This window comes from Anopheles darlingi, chromosome X (assembly GCF_943734745.1).
Source record: "Anopheles darlingi chromosome X, idAnoDarlMG_H_01, whole genome shotgun sequence".
Taxonomy (NCBI): Eukaryota; Metazoa; Arthropoda; class Insecta; order Diptera; family Culicidae; genus Anopheles; species Anopheles darlingi.
The window spans coordinates 6,301,682-6,324,192 of NC_064873.1; the positions used below are offsets into that span (position 1 = coordinate 6,301,682).

Genomic DNA, 22,511 nt, shown 5'->3' on the forward strand with positions numbered 1-22,511 from the left:
CATTGAGTCATTATTACATTCTTTATCACATCACATAATCATTCCACAAAACAGTAGAATATTCGCTAATGTTTGTCATAATTGTTTAATCTACTTATCCCTCCTACATATCCGCAAATGTTTTCCAGCCTTCTTACTGTATTATAGCTGATTTTGCTACTTGGAATTGCGTGAATGTATCATATCAACATCAGCGCATAGAGATTCGCATTAGTCAACGCCATCACTTCATGAAACAGATCAATTCAGCGTCATCCTGCTATAATTTTTTACTTCTTTCGTTTTCTCAGTTTACATGCCTATGTTTCATTCCCTTTTTTATTGTGTAAGACGGGCTACAACCTCCTGTTTTTCTTTAGGGCTAATTTGTGCATTATTCTATTTACTAAATTTTCTTATGTTGTATGGCGAAGGTTGTTGAACTAAATTTCACTTAACCTTGATCACATCTCTCCCTCGTTCACTCTCTCTCTTTCTCTCTCCCTCTCTCTCTCTATCTCTCTCTCTATCTCTTTGTTTTGTCTCTCCTTTTCTTTGTCTTTTCTATGGCATCCCTTAGTTCGATGCTAATTTATCCCAGAGACGAACTATTAGCATTAGGAATGTCTTTAGGAATATTGGGCTAGTTGGTCATTAGACCTTATGATGCTCATAGTGACCACGAGAGTTTTGATTATAGCGTAGACAATTTAAGTGAGTGGTGAACGTTTAGATGTTAGGTTTGTGCTTGTGCGCTTCAGGTGCCAAGAATACGGTAAGGGAATGCTAGATAGGACAGAAGGATAAGAGAGGTCTGCTGTATGGAGTGGCCTTATGCAACAAGCTATCACTACGTTTGATTGCTGGTTTCAATTATCGGCAATGTGCAATGCATTCGAATGCAATCATGTCGTCCTACACATTATTATCACCAACATTCATATACATGCGGTTAATATTGTCAAGTAGCACAGCAGAGAAATAAATAAGTAAAGAATCGTTTATTCTTTACTAAATTACGGTAGGGATGCACCACTAGTTGTGGTATGGCGTTAGGCGCGATTATACTCTATTATGTAATGCTTAATCTGTGGTAATTTGGTCCATCGTTCTAATTTTTCGTTTATGTTGTACATCGATTACTAATTATGTTGCATGTAATCTACTCTGGTACAATAGGCTGGAACACTGTTGCGGTAATGTTAATACTCCAGCAAGCAAGCATACTGACATGCATGAATAATCAAACCGTTCTTGAATTGAAGACTCACAAAATTGACATTTCACTCATTTGCCAATACCGGTCATTAGGTTTAATATACGATGCATGCCATTCTCAGTTTTGGATTGAATTTAGAAATCTACTGTCATGCCCTAATGTTACACCCAACATACGTTGTATAACCTAAGGCATTCGTACATCTTCCACAACACCTTATCCATATCATTTAGTCATTGAGCATTAAATTTTATCGTTGAATCGTTGTATCTCGTATGCTTCGATAGTTCATTTTTTGAGTTCAAGTACTGAGCTAAGTATTATTTACTACAACCATTCATCTGCTTTGTGAGGCACTTGGCTTTCGGTTTGCTGCACCATTATGTATTGTTGGTTTGATTTTAAGATACATCTTCATCCTGTACCAATGTAGTTTAATTTGAGCTGGATATTAATTGAAAAACCAAATCAAAAAACTACTGTTGCTTCCTTATTACTGGTTTTCTTTCACTTTCTATATTCTATGTGTTTCTTTAACGCGATCTGCATCCAATTCTTTTCTTTCTTTCTCTTTGTTATCTTTTCTCTTTCTACATGCATCGCCAATCGCATATTTCGATTTCGAATCGAATCTCATCAAAATATCATACAACACAGATGGCGCAGCAGCCCCACCGTAGCAACACATTCAAGTTAGCGAAACCAACGCTCGTCCCATCGGTATTCGGCGAATCGTCAGAGTGTCGCTACGTGCTACCAGAGATCGGCGGTTTGTCGGATGGACCACAATGGAGCGATTCCATGCGACTCTCTGCAACACCAGTCGTCATCCCATCCACTACACCTACGACGATCGAAGCGAAGAAGGAACACTACGGAGGAGAAGAAGAAACGTCACGTGAAAACCGACTGAGGGTATCGATTTCCGGTTGCTCCAGCTCACCGGCTGCTCGCGGCCTGATCGAAGAATATCTGGCGGCCAAAACGCGTGCGGCCAACTGTCAACAGCCATTGTCACCTGTGGTTCCACTACCCCCTCCGCCTATTTTTCACGTGATTCGTGCCAGCACAACGCCGATCAGCGGGGTGCGGGGAGTTACGGTATCGCCTCAGCTAGTCCAACGACGCCGTACGCCGCTCGATGAGCTCGCATATAAACATCCGATCTTGCTTCTGGACGACGATGACAACGAGCCAGAGGACGAGGAACTGGGACAGGAAGACGAGAACAAGGAAAACTGTGATGCTGTAGGTATGCCGCAAAAGGAAGAGCAAAAAGAAGAGCAAAACGGAGAAGCAGGGAAACAAAGTAATGTCTCCGTTTACCGGTACAATGATAGGCAGCAAAGTGGCGGTGTAGCTGAGGTTGTAGAACGTTTGCTAGATGATGATCATGATGTTGAAGAAACGAATCCGGTTCAAGAATCACTCATCGTTCCACGGCCCAAGGTAATCGCTTTTCATTCGCTAAAGTCGCTCAGTGATGATCAAACCGAGAGGCCTTCCGCCTTGTTAAACGGTGATCAGCATCCACAACAACAGATACTGCATCATTCAAATACTGAGCAACGTGTTCCGCCAATGTGTCGTTTGGTGCGTAAGGTGAACCAGAATATACTGAAAACCTGGGAACAGTTGAGCGGGCGAGCAAACAGTAGCAGTGACGGTAGTATAGACAAGAGCAGCCAACAACAGTCAACGGTTATGACTAGCGATAGTAAGCGACTACGGAACAGTGGTGAGCTTTTTCCGCCGACCTCAACGAGAAAGCAATGCTTCTTTGGACAAGAATTCGCGTTGTTTAGCAAAACTGGTCAAACCGCTGCTAGCTATAGCAGTAGTACGGGTAATCTACTAAGCGATGGGCATGGATCGGAGTGTGGCAGTACGGATCGACAGAGCTGTTTGCTTTATTGCCCACAACAGCAGCAGTACAATCTGAGTGAGGAGGTAATTGAGTTCAAGGTGAATAGGCTGCTGCACCCCGCTGCATCCATATCCGCGTCTTCGGTAGTGGACGAGCTGGAAAAGTCGTCGGTGAACTTGTCTAGCTGTGCTACCTCTTCCACCACCGCTAGGTCCGAGGCAAGAATACACACCATCGCGCCATCAATGTCACGGCAAAGGCAGACAAAGGGTTCCAGGGAGCGGAATGAACTCGACGGTGGTACCTCTAGCATTACCACTGTCGGCACCACTAACTCCACCACTGCTACTAGCTCTTCCGAGGGAGCAGACTTCTATGATAGCATTGATGCAGTGAGCAGCAGCATTCGGGAGCATCCAGGCGACCGCGTTAGAGTTGCATCGATTTGTTATGGGCGTTCCGAAAGTGCCGTGCCGTGGAAAGCCCGTGAAGATCGATTCTCGCACGATGTTTCTGAAGTTGGTGCTGGTGCTGGCGAAAATCTAACATCCCTAGATCGTAAACGACTGCTCTGGTCGATCGAAATAGAGTAGGAAAGCGTTCGGGCACCACCATCCGCAAGCATAGACTTACGTGTGGATGTAGCGAATCAAGGCAACGACTTTACTATACAGATATTCCACTTTTTCCCATTCTGCCCCGGATAAAAATGTTTCAGTATTTATTTCTTAAGAACCAGGTTCTCTTTGCCGGGGTAAGAGCCCCGGGCGCACTCATGCGACCAATACGAGTAACAGATGTCCTCGAAAGATGCATTCCTTTATCTTAGCTTTTACATACGCACACACACAAACATACTGTTTGCGCGAACACTGTTCTCTAACACTAAAAAAGGCGATGATTTAGCAAGACTCCAAACATCAGTGAGATTTCTTTGACAATTTGAAGCTAATAGTTGGCGTAGGTTTTACTGAGAATATAGCAGAGCTGTCACTGCTGCTGGTAGATTGTGATAAGCTTGGTGTGAGATAATATGCAAGAGATATTGAAGCCTGATGGTTCAGCGTGTACCACTTTCATGTAGCGCATTGCATATTTGGCAAACAAACATACAGGTACATAAAGAAAGATTCATCCAATCTAGTCAATAGAGACGAGAAAGACAGAAACGCACTAGAAATGTCTAGAACTCAGGAGCTCGACGAATATCTTCATTGCTTGAAGTAGCGCTAAATTAATATCTTTTCGCTTCAGCGCATCCTACTGAATTATTCAATGCTGCTCTCAAAGTAAATGAAAAGTATGATTTATTTAATATACCTGGAACAACACAAAACAGCAAAAATAATGCCAAACATGGCATGTGTATGGAATTCGCACTATACTTGCAACAATGGTGCGGGTTGATTTGCTTTTATGAGCATCCTTTTATGGTTTGTCGTTGTCGAAAGCTAAAATTCTGTGGTTAGTTACGACATGTTCTATGGTATTTTTATATGTGTCACTTTATGGGTCACAATGTTCTCTTTGTCAGACAGCAACAGAGTAGACCGAGCCAAAGTGTTGAAAAGTTGGTGGATGGAAATTAAACTTAAATCATTCTGTTACGTGGTAGTAAGATAGGCAAGGATCGGACAAGGTATAGCTTATGATATTGCAAGCGAAGCAAACTAAACTGAAAACAATGAGAATAATAGAATGAAGGTGATGGATGCAAGGATAAATCACGAAAAACGCGCTTTCGATGAAAAGAATAAAAGGGTCCATGCAGGAACAGATTTGGCTAGGCAAGCCTTTGATGAGGCTAGGAGCAGATCATCAAGATTCGATTGCGTGTCTCGCTTGTTCTTGCTCCGCTGCTGTGCACTACAGCGGTGTTAGTTATAATAATGAAAGGGGCCGAACAGTTTTCCAAACAATGGCGTCGATCCCGACACCAAAGATCAGTGAGGTATGTGTAGTTCGAACTGGACTGAAGTGTATTCCGTTGTTCGCTGCACCGTTCTTTGCCTTACTTTGTTTCTCGAAATTTTCCTTCTGGTTTCCGATCATGCGATTTCTACTACTACTGGTTACTGATTTCATCTTCTCGAATCACCATGGTAGTCACGGTATCAGTTTTTCGTTGGGTTTTGTTTTTGCATTGTACTGTGTTAGAATGAAAATTCCGGCTATTGTATAAGATTAGGTTAATGATTTGGTTTATCGCAATCCCTCTTTCCACGGTTCCCACCTCTTCTCTTTCTATTCATTTTTGGCTGTGTTGCTTTTCTTTCTGTGCGCCTTTGTTGTCCCAAACCGATGTGTTCCGGGCCAAACAAATACTGACTAATCGTGGCAGCCGAAAAAGTTCAAGTATCTCATATGCTTTTTTAAATGGTTGCTTCGTTTTTCACCCTTGTGATTTTATCAGTTATGGTAAATTCGCAACTCGGGCTGTTGATTGCGTTTTGGGTGAATGTGACGAGACATATTTTCGGTTATGGTTTGGGTTACGGGAAATTGTTTTGCAATTGATGCATCAAACTGAAAGTCTAGCGTGTAGTCAGGTAATACTTTTTCGAGAAGATCAGAGCATGACAATTGCACTGATTTATAAGCAAGGCAAACGAATTCAAAAGTGACCAGATGCACGAGCGTGTGGGGTAAAATTTCGTCTTTAAAACGAATTGAATCAAGTTTTCACATAAGATGATGAGCACGGTCGTTGAATCTGTTCTGCTGTTGACAATGCTACAATGCTACTGCTAGTGCTGTCGAACGAGCTAGAATGGTTCTTCACTAATTTCCCTTTTACTGTTGCTGTAAATAGTTAGCATTCATATCATAAAGTGGAGTTGGCGCAGCAGAGGATAAAAAACAAACAAAACAAAACACCGAAAATGGAAGAAGTACCAGCTATAGCAGCGAGAAGGTGCTAGTTTTATGGGAGCTATTTGTATTCTGGTGAAACCATAAACCATACCCAAGTAGCGTCTAAAAAGCAATCGATGTCGAAACAAACAATGATCCTGAATGCTAGAGATGTAGGAGGATACCTTGTATTGTAACGACGGAACAAGGAAGCCAACAGTTTAGGGAATACAAAAATCTTAGGGAAACAGACAGTGGATAAATATGCGGAAAACTTAAGAAGTGAATGAGAGCAGGTATGGAGAAGTTCCGATTGGGATAAGATAATCTTTTTTCGTGAGAGTTTAATGCTAGAGGCTGCGGCACGAATCAATGATAAATAACCAAGAATATTATTAACCTCACAGTTGGTAATGTAACAATTGTGGTTATGATTACTTACTATTACCATTATTATTACTATTATTAATATTATTATCATTATTATCATTATTATCAACAAACCGGTTATTAGTTGCTATGAAAATTGTAACTTCAACAAAGCGGTGAAAATGTGAGGTAAAATGAATCGAAGGGCAGCCTAAACAGGTAAAAGGAGGAAGGAAACGAAAGGTCGTGTTGAACATTGTAGTTATATATTTGAAAATTAAACAAAGGATTGAAAAACAGCCTTTGGTGTTTCTTAAGTTCCAGCATTTGGGTCAAAATAATTATGCAATATTTGCGTCCATGTTTCTAGCCGTTTAGTATTCCCTGTTCGCATAATTCCGCTGCATCTTAAAACATTTGCCATCTCGCACCCAGCCAAGCACGACGATTCGATGGAGCATGGACAATGGTGTCTGCCCCGGACTAACAGAAACCTGGCAAAATTAAAGGACACTTCAAAAACAAGTTTGAATTCTGCTCGAATGTCTACCTGGTCGAATATCAATCTGCTTGAATTTATTTTGGATTCAACACCATCCCATTCACCACCCCATTTTTGCTTCGCTGCGTTGGGTATGCAGTGGCTAGGCGAGGGACAATTGTCGTGTGCGCGCAATGCCAAATAGCTATTCCACAATTATTATTAAAACCACATTTTGCCTGTGCCACAATCGCACTACGGGTAGAAGCTGCGATGCATACAAGAAAGTATCTACACCGAGAGAAATTCAAGCAACTGAAGTTGGCAACCAACTGAGCACGCCAGAAACGCACTGACTTTTGCTCAAACTGAGCTACTTGTCCCGGCTGCTCGTCTGTCAGCTGCTGCTAGAATTCCCGCCAAAAATGCTTGTTTTTGTAGTTTTGTTCGCTACTTAATCAGTGATACAAGTGACCAAATTAAATCAAATATTTTCCTACGCAAAATGAAAGTTGGTGAAGTTAAAGCGGTTCAATGGATAGACGAAGTAGTCGTTTTGGAGGATGCTAATCTAATGCGCCGTGCTGCTGCATTTTATTCGTAAGTTCAGTATATCATGCGATGATTTTCATTACGAGCCTTTTGTTTTCTTCTTTCAAGGAAATGCATGTTTGGTGCGTTGACGATAGATGTTGGGAGTTATGTGCTCGTCTCAAATATAGATGCAACCAATCCGGATTCGATTGAAGGTTGCGATGTCGCGCAAATTCTTCGTATGTATGAACTAGTCGGTTCTGATGGTAACAAAAACAAAGATCCATATAGAGCGACTGTACGGTGGTTTTCTAGGTAAAATGCATTCGACAAGCCCTTTTATATGTATTACGATTTTTCCGCAGCAATGCAAGCTAGATTATTTTATTAATTTTGCGACATTTGGCGAACTTTTTATTTATTTTATTTATTCACTTTGCAGACCCACCGCTCTACCAAAGTCCGCTCTTTCGGACGAAAACATATCGTTCGATGCACGTGAAGTGGTCGAAGATCCTCGATTCAATCCAGACATATCGATTGAAACAATTTTTGGTCTGTGTTTCGTTCATTATGGTACACGCCCAGAAATGGTATTACCAAATGAGTACGAACGAACAAACAAATGGTATATGGTTCGTTACAAACTAATAAAATCAGGTAGAAAATGGGTTCTTCAACACCTCGAACCGGCACCAACAAGAGCACATGTACCTTACAGCAGTACCGTAAACGAGCAATCTATACCTGCGAATACGCCGAAGCTGAAATTGAAACGAACAAAATCAATCGAATGTAATACAAACACTAGCAATGAAAGCTTACACAAAAAGTTACATGAAGATCATTGGAGAGTTCAACTTGTCGATTGTATGACCGAATTAACCAATGCACTCAGTGGTGTTGAAATAGCTAAAGAACGAAAAACACGCATTTCCCGTACGAGCCAGATAGCAAAATATGCTGATAAAATGGCGAACAGTCCAAAAAGAAATTTAAACCCTTCGCAAATACTTAACCACGACGAGGACAATGAAGAAATCAGAAACTACTCAATCGTAAAATCTAAGGAAACTAATGCAACTGATATGAAAATCACATTACGAATTTCTGATAACCAAACAAAAAACGATTTAGCAACATCCTCAACCTTAGCACGGAAACGCGTTGCAAACGGGACAATACCATTGAAGAATCAGTCCTCACCTCCAAAATCACGAAAATCTTCCGCTTCATTAGATCGCAGCAGCAAAAAACATATGCCCAAGTCAGCAAACAATAAATGCTTAGAAGCAGCTAGTATCCCGGCGCAAACAACCACTCAGATGATAACTGTTGATGAATCCATTGGCGCCCGTCGCACACCTCGTAAATTGGAGTTTGAAAAACGAAAAGAATATGAAAACCTGACACCTGAACGGGGTGGTAGTACAAAAACAAAACAAATTCGTACCGGGAGTATCAAGGCAACGATTGACTCCAGACCCATGTCAGGGGAGAGTGTGTCCAATGATCTATCGATTGCACGTGAAAAATTGCATGTGGCTGCTACTCCGCGCAGCCTCCCTTGTCGCGAAAAGGAATATGATATACTGTTCAACTTTTTAGAGGGTAAAATTTACGATGGTTCTGGAGGCTGCATGTACGTATCGGGTGTTCCCGGAACGGGTAAAACGGCAACGACAACCGCCGTAATCAACTCGTTGAAGATGATGTCAGAAGCAGAAGAGATTCCAAAGTTTCAGTTTGTGGATATTAACGGCATGCGATTGACGGAACCGCGCCAAGCATATGTCCAAATATATCGTCAACTTACGGGCAAAACATTGGCTTGGGAGCAAGCCTACAACCTTCTCAACAAAAGATTTACGACGAAGGCTCCCCGCCGTATAACTACGGTGCTACTTATTGATGAATTGGACATCATATGTAACCGTAGACAGGATGTCGTTTATAATCTTCTGAACTGGCCAACACTTGAGACGGCACAGTTGATTGTTGTTACGATTGCCAATACCATGGATTTGCCAGAACGGGTTTTAATGGGCAAAATTTCGTCTCGACTAGGTCTTACAAGGTTGACCTTTCAACCATATAACTTCCGTCAGTTGCAAGAAATAGTTTTGGCTCGGTTAGCTGGTACGAATGCTTTCAATAACGACGCCGTGCAGCTGGTTTCACGTAAAGTAGCGGCAGTTTCGGGAGATGCGAGGCGTGCGTTGGACATTTGCCGCAGAGCCACCGAGTTGTGTGATAGTTCGGGTTCAATTGTTTCGATGGCACATGTTCAAACGGTGCTAGCTGAAATGATTGCCAGTCCGCAGGTGAAAACTATTCGAAGCTGTTCTCGTATCGAACAAATGTTTTTGCACGCCGTCACGATCGAAGTGACTCGTATTGGAATTGAAGAATGCTGCTTTCTTGGTGTTTATAATCAACTAGAAACATTATGCGCTTTTGCAGGGATCAGCGTTCCGAATCCAGGAAGAGCCATGATGATTTGCGCGAGGTTGGGTGCTTTTAGATTACTCATTTGTGAAAACAGTTCAAGCGATATTTATCAGAAAATTTTACTGAATATCAATGCAGACGACGTGCATTACGCGTTGCAAAATAATAATGATTTATAAAGGCTATTCACTCATCACTCATTTATGTATGTTTATGATATTGGTTTTGAATGAAATAAAAAATAAATTTTTGCAATATTCATAAATTTTTTAGTGAAAATATGGCTGAAATAATTGTTTGAACAGAAATAAGTGTTTTCAAACCGCAAACAGCTCTCTACGAATCTTAGTCTGCCAATAAAAGCACATTCCAAATATCAGAACACTCGGAAGGTAGATCGATAAATATCGATAAAATAAATTGATCTGTAATTTCTGGAAAGACTTTGTTCTAGTATCAAGTCTTTGATACCAGCAATCCGATTTACGCAAATCTCAACCCGGCCACATAAACATATTCAAGAGTAAATTTTTATTTTGAGCTTTCGCAAGGTTTACGGATCGTGTGGCACGGCCTTTATATTTTGCTTTTACGCTTCATGTGGCTCGATTTTATCCAATTCAGCGGGTGTGTCATTCGCTGCATGAAGAGAAGAGCTCTTATTTTTGTTGGATTAATCCGTTCGCAGTAAGAGCAAACTCAAATCTCGCAAAAGGAGTTTAAATATTATTTTTACAACGCTGCTAGATTCAATCAACCAATTAGCAATCAACTGTAAACGTTTTGCTCATCTGCGGCCGCCGTCAGAATGTCTCGGAAGGAAATCATCGGAAAACACCGTTGATCGGTGTCGGCTCCGGCAAGATTGAAGGTTCGCATTCGTGGTCAGATCTTTATTAGCATTAACGATCACATTTTCCTTTCAGGCATCTTCACGGCAGTCCTGCAAATGCATTTACGGACTGTATTATTCACTTCCCAATGTTGTAATTGAATTGATAGACTTGCTCAAAGTGTACTGTTAAAATTACTATTTCAAGGTTGTTAGATAAATGCCCCTGTGCAAAGCACCATCTGAAACATCACGATGAGTCAACCTCCACATCATTCCGACGCACATCGCAATAATCGTAGCTATAGGGCGGTGCCTCGACGACCATCGTACAGTGGAGCATCTAATAACTCTACAAGACCTCCTCTATGCCAGGGTTACGGAGCCGAAAGCTACTCTAATATTCCGCATCGGCCGTATCCACCATACCAGCCTGATTCGCAAAACGAACGGTATCGCAATGTCTATCCTCAACCACCACCAAACTTCAGACGCAACGGACCTTCGAGTGTCGCATCGGCCGGACCGTCAGGGGAGTTCCACTCCGCCGGACGAAATTATTCCCTTCCGCAAGGCGTACCACATTCAACACCACCGGGTGCACGGACTCATCTGGAACCGTATAGGCGCTCGGCGTATGCGGCGGGTGCTGGGGATAGAATGTTTCCTGGCATACGTGCCAAACGACCCTCTTCCTACCCGGGCCATTCTGCTTCGGTAGCTCCTCCCAGTACTCCTAACTTCGGCACTCATGTGGCACGCATTTCTCGCTTTAAAGTGGTATGTTAGTATTCGATAAACTAAGTGATCATGGATTTTAGTAAAAACAGGAAATTGCACTGTGCTTTTCCATCTGTCCTTGGTGTCTTTGCAGGATACGGAGCGTGCTCGAATTCTTTCCAAGTGGCGCCGTAATTTCTGCGAAACGTCGGAGGATATTGCCAGACAGTTGGCGGAAATGACTAACGATGAGGAACACACTGGGTGGGTGCGGTCGTCTCCAGCCGAGCAATACTACAAGCGCGTTTCGGACCGTATCGTCGAATCAACGGTACGGCTCGACAAGCTCTGCCAGCTATTCGATCAACAACTTGTGCAGAGGGCCGCCCGAGTGAAGGCAACTCAGTCGACGTACGAGCCGCCACCTCGTCGCCGTAAGATGAAAATGTGTCGTCACAAGCACGACAAGTGCTCGTCCTCGTCGGAAACATCGGATGAGGACGAGTTGGAGTACGAGAACGAATGCAGCATGGAGGAGCTAACCGCTAAAATCCGGCACCCGTTGCGTCTTCACGTCGACTTGTGGTATAACGATCCCGGCGAGATGAATGACGGACCACTGTGTCGCTGTTCGGCACGGTCGCGCCGCACTGGGATCCGGCACGGCAAATATCCCGGGGAGCACGGTTTCCCCAAGTGTATCCCGAACTCCAACAATGCCGACAAACTGCACCATTACCGGTAAGGTTGATAGCACATTACTTTATTTCAGTTCTTTAATTTTTCAATTGATTTCGGGTTGTTCTTTGCAGCATCACGATCTCGCCACCAACTAATTTTCTCACCAAAACACCAACTATCATCAAACACGATAAGCACGAGTTCCTTTTCGAAGGGTTTTCACTACTATCGCACCAGCCGATTGGTGAGCTGCCGACCTGCAAGGTGATCCGGTTTAACATCGAGTACACGATATTGTATATTGAAGAGCCGATGCCTGAGAATTTTACAATCCGTGAGCTGGACCTATTCGAGCAGTACCTATTCCGTGAGTTGCTTGAGCTTGTTGACTTCAATGTGCAGCCCTCGGGAGCAGATACGTCCTCTTCTTGTTCCTGCTATCACTTTCTGCCACGCTTTGTGCGTGACTTACCGGACAACGGTAAGGAAGTGTTGGCGATGAGCGAAGTTCTGCGATATCTGCTCGATAACTCGGGGCCGCTCGTACAACCGGAGTTGCTAGGTGAAATGATGGCGATGGAGCAGAGCGAATGGCAGGATTACGTCGACTACGTAAAGGGGATGGTTGTGACAAACCCGGGTATGAAGCCATGTTCTGTGCGGGTCGATCAGCTTGATCGCAACAATGGTGACGTACCGGAGGCAGCGGCATTGGATGCGAATGGGCGTCTGCATCCCGTGATAGTGCACTTTGGCATCCGGCCGCCGCAGCTAAGCTACGCAGGCAACCCCGAATATCAGAAGGCGTGGCGAGAGTACATTAAGAACCGGCATCTAGTCGCTAACATGTCAAAGCCATCGTTTGAGGACAAGCGCAAGCTGGAGGCGAAGGAGAACCGGCTGCTCGAGATGCGCATGCAGGGGCGCATGAAGCGTAACATCACAATTGCGGTCAGCGCCAAATCCTTTCGTCGGACCGGCATTATGTGTGACATCGTGCAGCACGCAATGCTGATCCCAGTGCTGACTGGACACTTGCGTTTCCATCGGTCGCTGGACATGCTCGAGAAGCACATCGATTATCGCTTCACCAATCGCTATACGCTACAGTTGGCACTCACGCATCCCTCGTACAAGGAAAACTTTGGCACGAATCCGGACCACGCGCGCAACAGTCTCACTAACTGTGGTATCCGGCAGCCGGAATACGGAGACCGCAAGATTCATTATATGAACACTCGCAAGCGTGGTATCAACACACTGATCAGTATTATGTCGCGGTTCGGCAAGGAACACGAAACCGATAGCAACATAACCCACAACGAGCGCCTCGAGTTTCTTGGTGACGCTGTCGTCGAGTTCATCACTTCGATTCATCTGTTTCACATGTTCCCCGATCTAGAAGAAGGTGGGCTAGCTACATACCGGGCTGCGATCGTGCAAAACCAGCACCTTGCCGTGCTGGCCAAGAAGTTGCATCTGGAGGAGTTCATGCTGTATGCGCACGGATCAGATCTGTGCCACGAGCTCGAGCTTCGTCACGCCCTGGCGAACTGCTTTGAAGCGCTTATGGGAGCACTGCTGTTAGACGGTGGTATCGCTGTGGCCGACCGTGTGTTCGCCTACGCTCTTTTCGGCCCGGACGAACCGAAGCTGCATGAGATTTGGACCAACTATCCCCGGCACCCACTACAAGAGCAAGAACCGAATGGGGATCGACATCATATTGAGTCGTTCGAGATGCTGAAAACGTTAACACGCTTCGAGGACTCGATCGGTGTTAAGTTTAGTCACATACGCTTGCTAGCGCGCGCGTTCACCGATCGATCGATGGGTTTCACTAATCTGACCCTCGGCTCAAATCAGCGACTTGAGTTCCTTGGCGACACGGTGCTGCAACTGATTTGCTCCGAGTACTTGTACCGTCATTTTCCCGAGCACCACGAGGGTCATCTGTCGCTGCTGCGCAGCTCGCTGGTCAACAACCGGACGCAGGCGGTAGTATGCGACGATCTGGGCATGACCCAATACGCTGTCTACTCGAATCCCAAGGCCGAACTGAAAACGAAGGATCGGGCCGATTTGCTGGAGGCTTTCCTTGGCGCACTGTACGTCGACAAAGGGTTAGTGTACTGCGAGAAGTTCTGCCAGGTTTGTCTGTTCCCGCGGTTGCAGGATTTCATCATGAACCAAGACTGGAATGATCCTAAGTCGAAGCTGCAACAATGCTGCCTAACACTCCGCACTATGGACGGTGGAGAACCGGACATACCGCTCTACAAGGTGATCGAGTGTACCGGTCCTACGAACACGCGCGTCTATTCGGTGGCAGTCTACTTCCGTGGCAAACGGTTGGCGTGTGCGAACGGACACAGCATCCAGCAGGCAGAAATGAATGCAGCCAGACAGGCTCTCGAAAAGTCCAAAGATCTGTTCCCGCAGCTCGATCACCAGAAGCGCGTCATTGCGCAGAGCCTGCGGCGCCAGAAAATGCCACGGCCCCCGGGCACTGGTGGATCGGTAACGCAAATGAAGGGAAACGATGGAAGTAAAGGCGCTGGCAAGTGTCTGGATAATGGGGATGATCGACTGAATCAGAACGGGTTTGACAGCGAGCCTGTAGACGGAGACACTGAAGAAAGACAGCGGGCCCGAAAAAAGGCAGCCATGTTTGGGACCGATTCTGATTCCCTTCCAAAGCAGTACCAGATTAATCGAAACAGTCAAAACTGGAGTAGCAGCAGCAGTAGTAGTAGCAGCAGCAGCAGTAGCAGCAGCAACGACAGCGATGATAGCAGTTCCAATTCCGGTTCCGGTTCCTCTAGCAACAATTCCAAAGCGATCAAATCAAAACGCAAGCGGTCTTCAATTGATAAAAAACGACGGTCGGCAAGTGAGCGCTTAGATTCCGCGCGTGACGAGGATAGGCCGCCTGACGAACTGACTATGAACGTGGTAGGGTCGCTCATTCCGATTGCTAGTGAGCAGCATCAGGTTCCCGAGAACAATCGCTATGATTCTGTGTCGGATGACGACGATCTTGGATTGGAGGATATCTCGAACAGTTCCGCTGAGGCAGTGGCAGATTTTGAAAACGAAAAGAAAGAAGTAAGAGGTCTGATTGTTACGCCGAAGAATTGCGGAATCATAGAAGGAACGGACGATCTATCATCGGACTCGGCTGAGTAAATTTTTAAAATTTCAGAGTCCAAACCAAGGACGAAACCAAAATCGAATTCAAGAAAACATTTATTGGAATGTACACAAGTTAACTTTTAAGTTAACAAACGCTTGTTGTCAAACAAATCAATTATCTTCTGTTTCTTGGCTATGAAGGTAAAATAAAACATACTTTTTCATATATGTTTTCCGTTTCGTTTCCGTTTAAAAATGGAATGGTTTTTATATTTCCGTTATTCTAAACTATGCTATGGGGGTAGGTATCAGAGTACGGGAATTACGGCGGGACACGCACACCAATCCAATTCAGTCATTCCACTCACACACTCAAAAATCAAATTGAAGCGAAAAGCATCTGAAGGGGAAGAATGTTGACCGGGTGACAGACCATCGGAAACAACAACGAATTGGTGTGCTAAACTATAACGGTTCCCTGATATGGTAACAAAACGCGAAAAACGAACGATCCGTTCGCCAATACAAGTTGCAGTTTCTTTTATTACTTTCCCCTACAGTTCTATGATTTCGACGAGTGCGGTGTGTTCCAACGATGTGCAAGCTGAGTGTTTGGATCAGTCAACAACGGATGGAGCGAAATTGTCGGCGATTGTGGGACAGCAGATCGGCAACCTGATGCGCGCAGACGAACCAGAGTGGGATGTGAACCTCTGCGATGTAGTGTTGGCGGGAGCTGCAATAGTAATGCGGCTGGTAAGCATTGCCCTTACCGTGATGTTGTCCTACGAGTATTATCAGAATGGGCGGCTAACCTATCTTGGCCTCACAGTTGCCAGCGTCCTTGCACCCGCACTAATCACGGCCATACTCAGCCTGTTGATGTATATCGACGATACGCGACGAAAACGGCAAGACGGCCTTCGTGAATGCCATACCATGTGTTGCGTTCTCTTCTTGCCCTTTTTAGGGCGATACTGGCATTCCTTCAGGCTCTCATATGCCTGCTACCAAGCTAAGAGGCGGGATGATCAGGATGCCCAAAAGCGTTCTTACGAGCAGCTCGTGCTAGAGGATAGCGACGTTTCGTTGCTACGGATATTCGAATGCCTGCTCGAGGTAACATTACAAAAAATTCTACAACTCACAATCGTACTGACGGACGGCCCCGTCTCTATACTGCAAATGCTGTCAATCATCACCGCTATGGGCAGCATAGCCTGGTGCATGGCCTCGCATTATCGGTGCATTAGGTTCGCGCGCCTTGACAAACGACGCATCATGTGGTCGGGGACGATCATACAGATAGCGATGCAGTACGCGGTGACGATTGGACGCGTTCTTGCGATCGCGACCATTGCCAGCGTCTTCCCGTACCATACGGCATTGGCATGCGGCGTACATGCCATCATCATGGCCATCTGGATCTACTTCTACGAGCGCCCAAGCTTTTGCGGCGATTCCACATTGCAGTGTATCTTCCTTTCGTGTGTCTTCGGTTCAATCTTCATCTTTAACTACATTCCGCTGCAGGAGGGCTCAACGAGGTTGCGGTATAGTTTTTTCTATACGCTGTGCTTTCTGGAGACCATCGCCTGCGGTATCCTGTATGGGATGTACACCCGCAATGCAACGATACGGCAATCAACCCTCTGGTTCACAGTTCTGTGCTGTTTTCCCACGGTGACTTTCATTATCGGTATTAGTTTGATGGGCATTTTCTACCGATATTTCCACCCCAATATCATATCGCGACAATTGGAAAACAAGAACACTGCTAGCGAGTAGATCGATTGGTTTTTGCTCGGTACCAAAATCGAAACGTGGAAAGTATTTTCTTTCTAATTTGCCATCAGTGAGGCTACTTTCATGTTATTAGTGGGTGATTTGTATTCATTAATTTAAACACAGGTTCGTTTTGAATGTTAAGGAAGCGTATTGGTAAACAGCCACTAAAGCACAGGCACTCAAAGAATCTCATATTAACGGCAAACATTCACCGGATGTACCAAAACTGAATCTAATTTATATTTCTTTCAAAAGCATCTAAATAAACTCATTAAGTGTAATTCCCATAATTTTTTTTTTCTATCGTCTAAATGTTTTGTGCGAACTTAAATGGAAATATTAAAAGTTGAATAACGAAATGTGTTATACACTCTTCACTACAGGTAGGTCGGATTATGAACCTTTCTTTGGGGGAAAACAACGCACGCTGGTGTCAAGGGTATAATTTACTGCTATCTAGGATAATTGCCATCATCAAATGGGTTAGTCGCTCGTCGTTTGTTTGCCGACCGTTTACGCGCACCATCGAAGAACATTTGAACTGGGTGCGGCTACCGTTACTTTTCATGCTATGTTTATCAAACCGTTCATTGTTTTCCCTGGATTATTCACTGGTAGAGCAAAGGCCAGCACGTTCGTCCGTAGGTCGTAGGAACTTCTTGTCGCATTATATCGATGAATTGGTTGGTCAAGCTCACCGTGTGAAGAGTTCAGCTGATCTTTCGACACACTTGATCCAAGAGCAGGAGGAGTGAAAGTGACAATCTGATCGTGCTGCTCTTGTTCTCCGCGGCGATCTGTCAAACTCGATCGAAACAGGTTGATAGGGGAAGGAGGAGGTGACCCTTGTTTGGTGTGAAACTTTTCGTTCTCGGCATCAACTAGACCATTTTGCGGAAGAAGTGTGATCATTGGTAGTTACTAGCTAATTGGAAATGCAAAGGTACCATCGTGAAAACGTAAGTGAATGTTTGCCCGAATGGTTAGAGCATTGCTACTTTTTGCTTATTGTGTACTATTTCAGCACTTGGCGCATTGTGTATTCGGAGCTTCGTTGCGGGGTGTCTAACGCAAGCGTAGCATTAGCATCGCTATTGATTCAAGCACCTTCAATGCCTAGATAAGAGGGAACGACTATTTTTAACTCGCGGCATTGCTACTGTTAGTCATGCAGTCGCTGTCGCATGCCCAATAGCGAGAATCTGTTGACGACGAACGTTGGCGGTACCATTAGGAAGATTCGATCCGAAGCTGGCACTTGTTGCGCTGTGGCTTGATACGGTCATGTATTGCTTTTGATGTTACAACTCCTTGTTCTCACAAATTTGTAACAGATATCGAGAAAATTATGCTGGGTTGAAGAATCATGCTCAGGTTCCTTCTCATTTTGTGGCACTAAAAATTAACGTAATTCTAATTCAGAGACAATTCGATCTAACGCCAGATAACAATCTCAACTTGTCTTAATCGGACTCAGAGCTTCATGAGAGTAACGCTGATTACTCTGTAAAATATTGAAACAATTGAAATTAATCACTGAACGGTTGCTTTTTCCCAATGCAGCCTTTTCGCAAAGTGTACTTTTATAAAAAGACTGAATTGTTGTTGGTAGTGTTGACTGCTGTTGTGTCCCTGGCAGCAGGGCGCATTGCAGGTGATAACTTGTTTGGGGAGAACGTTCTGTATATGAACGTTACAGCCCCAGCTCAGAATGGCTCCAATTGGGACAACCCAAAGGAAGCAGCGCTTGAGCGGGTTGAAGCTGCAGGCACGGAACCACACGTTAATGTATCGGTGGGAACTATTCCGACGTATGAAATTCACGACAATGGATCTCCAACGCCTACCGATAGCTCATATCTAGCAACTACAGCAGCTACTACAGAAACAGTACCGATCATAGCGATACCAATTGTAGCAACAACGCTTACATCTCAACTAGTCACGAGTATAACGAACAGCACCATCGTTGAAACCACAACCACTAGCACTATGAGCAGCGGTGGCAGCAGTGGCGTTAGCAGTGCAACCACTAGTATTACAACTACCCAGCCCACAACACCTGCTACGGTAGCGCCGGCCGAGACGGGACCACAGACATCGTCCACCACATTTCGGATGCCCGTGCTACCGACGATTGAATGTTACCATGCACTACCATCGCTCTGCAACGAACGGCGTAGCGATTGCGAATGCAATATCGATCCCGCTGTCCCTGGTGCTCTTTACTGTTGTAATGTAACGGACATCAACAAGGCGATCGCATGTGTTACGAACGCGCCAGAGGCGGCCAACTGGAAGTACTTGCACATGCGAAACGTGACCGTACGCGAACTGGCACTCAACGTGTCAAATCGCTACCTCCGAACGCTGCACTCCTTGGCCATTACAGATGGGAAGATACAGCGTATCAGCACCTCCTTCGCACGCTTCTCCTCGCCCGTGTGCGTCAACATCTCAAACAATAACATCAGCGAGCTGGAACCTCGGGCATTCCGCGAGCTTCGTCATCTCACCATGCTGGATTTATCGTTCAACAACCTTTCCACTATTCCGTCCACCAATGGCAAGTTTCGCCTAGACATTCGGTGAGTTACATCTTATAGTTTTTACCTGCTCCAAAGCTGCACTAATGGGCCATAACGTTAATTCCCTTTGATTTGCCCTATTCGTAGCGGTAACGTCGGTATGCTGTGTAAGTCGCTGCTCGAATCGCTTAAAAGCGGCGTCAAGTTCAAGGATCCAGAGTCGACGTTCTGCCTTACGAACCGCACCTTTAATTGGTTCAACACAACCGACAGTCTACAGCTACATCAGCTAGAGATGATGCAGCGCGTCCAAGATGAGTGCCCCGAAAACTGCACCTGTGAGCTTGATCGTTTGAACTTCGATCTCAACAATACAGAGCGCAAAACCATAACGGCCCGGGTTGACTGTAGCGGGCTCGGATTAACGAAATTCCCCGAAAAGCTACCATCTGGCACGGTTACTCTCAACGTATCTAGCAATAATGTAAGTAGAATTATGTTATATGTTATGCTCTCGAGCTCTGCGATTAACCCGTTTGGAATGCCCTCCTCTCCCACAGATTACCAGTCTCGAGGCGCTGAATAGCGCACCTTATGAATCGCTGCTACGGTTACATGCCGATGACAATCAGATCGGCTCACTGAGTGATCTCGAGGGGATGGACTTTATCTCGCGTTTTACGCTATTTTCGATTCGCCGCAACAAGCTGAAGACAGTGCAATCGTACATCTTCACCAAGTCGCTGGATCTCGGCTCGTACATTTTTCTCGAAGGTAATCCGATGACTTGCGACTGCAATGCAGCGAAAGGTTTCAAGAATTGGTTGCTCAGTCGAAAGGCGCAGGTGCCTGATCATGAAAATATATTCTGCGAGGGTGATACCAGCCTGCAACAGCTCGTCACCATCCAGGAGAGCAAGCTGTGCCAATCACAGCATGACTGGACCGATTACATCTATTACTTGATAGCAGCCGAGATCATGCTGCTGATTGCCCTTGTCTGTAAAGTATCGTATGATTATTGGATCTTTAAATCGGCCGGCTATTTGCCATGGCCAGCCAATAAGATGCCGAAGCTACCGTGTGACTGCTTGTGCGAGTAATCACGATGATCTGGTTAATAATATAGTTTCATGAAGATTTAGATGACGTAATAGTGATGTTGTTCGGCGATCAATAACACAAGCTTAAAGCAGGGCTAGAGCTAAGCAGCATGGATGTTCATACGATAATAGCATCGTTCCTCAAGAGCTGGCGTGCGATGCAGTATGAGAATTGTGATATTTCTAACTTTCGTAACTTCCACGACGTCCCAAACTTTCATATGTCTTACTTCATATTGATGTGCGCGAAGCACAATAAATTACTATACATCATTATATAAAAATCATAACAAATTTTAATGTACCAATATAACTGTCTAGGTTTAACATTTTTTACAAAACATACACGCATTTCAATGCACAAGTTTAGAGTGTTAAAACAGAAGCCGCAAAAGTTCTCACTTGCTACATCAGAATCCAATTCAGAGCTTTTGAGATACCTGGATGCACTTGAAGTAGAAATGATGATGAATCGTAGCATTCGTTCGCGCTTTCGAAAACAGATATAGTGATGAACACATATACAATGTATTTTAAGCTTTGTTGTAACCAAACTACACCGTTTAGTGAACAATATAAAAAATAAAAAATATCCTCAATCAGCGTTTCTGTGTGAATGGGTTTTGGTAAATCGAGATAATGGTTTCAAGCTAGGATGATTCCAAAGATAGCTAAAACTAGCGAGATTTCATAATGAGATTAATGTTGGTTAGTGACTATTGTTAAAACTGTGTTAAAATCAGATCGGTCGCTCATTACTTATACTAGTCCGGTGCGCTCCAAGGTTTGGTTGGTTTGCCTAGCCTCGTGAAAACTATAAAATCCTCACCGGTTTGTTAATTGGCATCAGTACGTTATACAATATATCGAGCATTTTTCGTAGAGACGGTGGACTGCTCGTGCCTTTTCCTCCTAGGCCCGCGAAGGTGTCTGCAGGTGGGGTGCATCAATATCTTCGTACGCCATCCCGCCCTCACCAACACGGTTACCGCTCCCGGTGAAGTCGAAGCTACCGCCACGATCCGATAGCTCCCGCTGCAGGATCAGTGTGCTAAACGGCCGCAGGACTAGGTTGAGGATGGCACACACCGCCGAGAAGATGCCGTGCGCAGGAAAGTGAAAGATGATGCCTATCAGATCGAACATGAAGCTGGCGGCGTTGATAACAGCGGTCTGGAAAGGTTAGCATCATTAGAACCGCTTATCGCCTCCCCCCCAAAACTTCATCTGCATCCTGTACGCACGATCTGTACGGCATCCGTTGATTCGCGACAGTGTATGGCCCAGAACAGCGCTATGATGAACAGGGTATTGTAGAACAGATAAGCGGACGGCAACCATGCTCCCTCCAGTGCCAGCACGATCAGGATGAAGTGTACGAACGCCACAAGCTGCAGAAGAGGAAACGATAGAATTAGAATGTTCTACCGATGATTCGATGTCCTTATCACCTTCATGCGCGTATGCGAAGTGTTGAGAGCTCTCTGCACATCCATAACGATCTCCGATGGCCGTTTGTTCCGGATTCGGTTTATGAAACTCAACTAATAACCGCCGCGTTCGGATTGATCTTTCAAGCAGGCGCATTCAGCTAGCCACTTGTACGGATTCCTCGTTCCGGCTTTGCTTTGATCTGGGAACGACGACAGTACCGAGTTGGTGAGTTTGGGGAGTTTCGTCGCAGGCTTAGGGCTCCGGTAGACTGGATGCGGATGCGTCCATGCGTCATGCGGCGCTTGCCTAACGCTGCTCGATTTTAAGCGATATCACACAATTTTCGAGCAGAACATTTGCCCGGGAAACTGCAGGAATGCCAGCTTTTCGAACTTCCTATATCCACACTCTCGAAGCAGAACCGCGTAAAATTGCGTCCATTTGATTTTTGGCCCTGGCCACTCATCCCGAGAGAAGCGCGAGCAAAGAAAACGAGATGTCCCTTGTTGCTATTTAAATCGCTCTTTGGCTCACAGG

At 44.9% G+C, this 22,511-nt stretch overlaps 6 protein-coding genes across 9 annotated transcripts in view; 5 read left to right on the forward strand and 1 right to left on the reverse strand.

Moving 5' to 3' along the window:
* The window catches only part of LOC125959079 (serine-rich adhesin for platelets), a 42,075-nt gene extending 35,489 nt beyond the window's left edge, over window positions 1-6,586 (forward strand). Inside the window, exon 10 of the mRNA XM_049691859.1 lies at window positions 1,856-6,586. Within this exon, the coding sequence (XP_049547816.1) occupies window positions 1,856-3,658 (1,803 nt within the window). The 3' untranslated portion in view covers window positions 3,659-6,586. The remainder of the gene's footprint in view (window positions 1-1,855) is intronic.
* Window positions 6,587-6,685: 99 nt separating this feature from the next.
* LOC125959162 (origin recognition complex subunit 1) lies at window positions 6,686-10,010 on the forward strand. Of its 2 annotated transcripts, XM_049691975.1 has the most exons (3): window positions 6,686-7,368; window positions 7,429-7,617; window positions 7,745-10,010. In XM_049691975.1, the coding sequence occupies exons 1-3, from the start codon at window positions 7,274-7,276 to the stop codon at window positions 9,930-9,932; spliced, it is 2,472 nt and encodes an 823-aa protein (XP_049547932.1). In that variant the 5' UTR covers window positions 6,686-7,273; the 3' UTR covers window positions 9,933-10,010. The 2 variants fall into 2 exon arrangements, with proteins under 2 accessions (XP_049547932.1, XP_049547940.1); XM_049691983.1 differs by lacking the exons at window positions 6,686-7,368; window positions 7,429-7,617 and having other exon boundaries at window positions 7,629-10,010.
* A 396-nt stretch (window positions 10,011-10,406) lies between these two features.
* On the forward strand, window positions 10,407-15,298 carry LOC125959119 (ribonuclease 3-like). Of its 2 annotated transcripts, none has more exons than XM_049691915.1 (4): window positions 10,407-10,624; window positions 10,680-11,365; window positions 11,460-12,046; window positions 12,118-15,298. In XM_049691915.1, exons 2-4 carry the CDS (start codon window positions 10,841-10,843, stop codon window positions 15,173-15,175), a joined length of 4,170 nt encoding a protein of 1,389 aa, XP_049547872.1. In that variant the 5' UTR covers window positions 10,407-10,624; window positions 10,680-10,840; the 3' UTR covers window positions 15,176-15,298. The 2 variants fall into 2 exon arrangements, with proteins under 2 accessions (XP_049547872.1, XP_049547881.1); XM_049691924.1 differs by having other exon boundaries at window positions 10,794-11,365.
* A 226-nt stretch (window positions 15,299-15,524) lies between these two features.
* Window positions 15,525-17,190, forward strand: LOC125959219 (XK-related protein 9). Of its 2 annotated transcripts, none has more exons than XM_049692042.1 (2): window positions 15,525-15,607; window positions 15,682-17,190. In XM_049692042.1, the coding sequence occupies exon 2, from the start codon at window positions 15,686-15,688 to the stop codon at window positions 16,907-16,909; it is 1,224 nt and encodes a 407-aa protein (XP_049547999.1). In that variant the 5' UTR covers window positions 15,525-15,607; window positions 15,682-15,685; the 3' UTR covers window positions 16,910-17,190. The 2 variants fall into 2 exon arrangements, with proteins under 2 accessions (XP_049547999.1, XP_049547992.1); XM_049692035.1 differs by having other exon boundaries at window positions 15,542-15,607; window positions 15,657-17,190.
* Window positions 17,191-17,490: 300 nt separating this feature from the next.
* Window positions 17,491-20,848, forward strand: LOC125959191 (protein halfway). Its single transcript, XM_049692005.1, has 4 exons — window positions 17,491-17,868; window positions 17,934-19,497; window positions 19,585-19,921; window positions 19,998-20,848. The coding sequence occupies exons 2-4, from the start codon at window positions 18,467-18,469 to the stop codon at window positions 20,538-20,540; spliced, it is 1,911 nt and encodes a 636-aa protein (XP_049547962.1). The 5' UTR covers window positions 17,491-17,868; window positions 17,934-18,466; the 3' UTR covers window positions 20,541-20,848.
* A 287-nt stretch (window positions 20,849-21,135) lies between these two features.
* Window positions 21,136-22,225, reverse strand: LOC125959324 (uncharacterized). Its single transcript, XM_049692145.1, has 3 exons — window positions 21,992-22,225; window positions 21,785-21,931; window positions 21,136-21,713 (listed from the first exon to the last, which is right to left on the reverse strand). Exons 1-3 carry the CDS (start codon window positions 22,034-22,036, stop codon window positions 21,453-21,455), a joined length of 453 nt encoding a protein of 150 aa, XP_049548102.1. The 5' UTR covers window positions 22,037-22,225; the 3' UTR covers window positions 21,136-21,452.
* Between the last annotated feature and the right edge of the window lie 286 nt (window positions 22,226-22,511).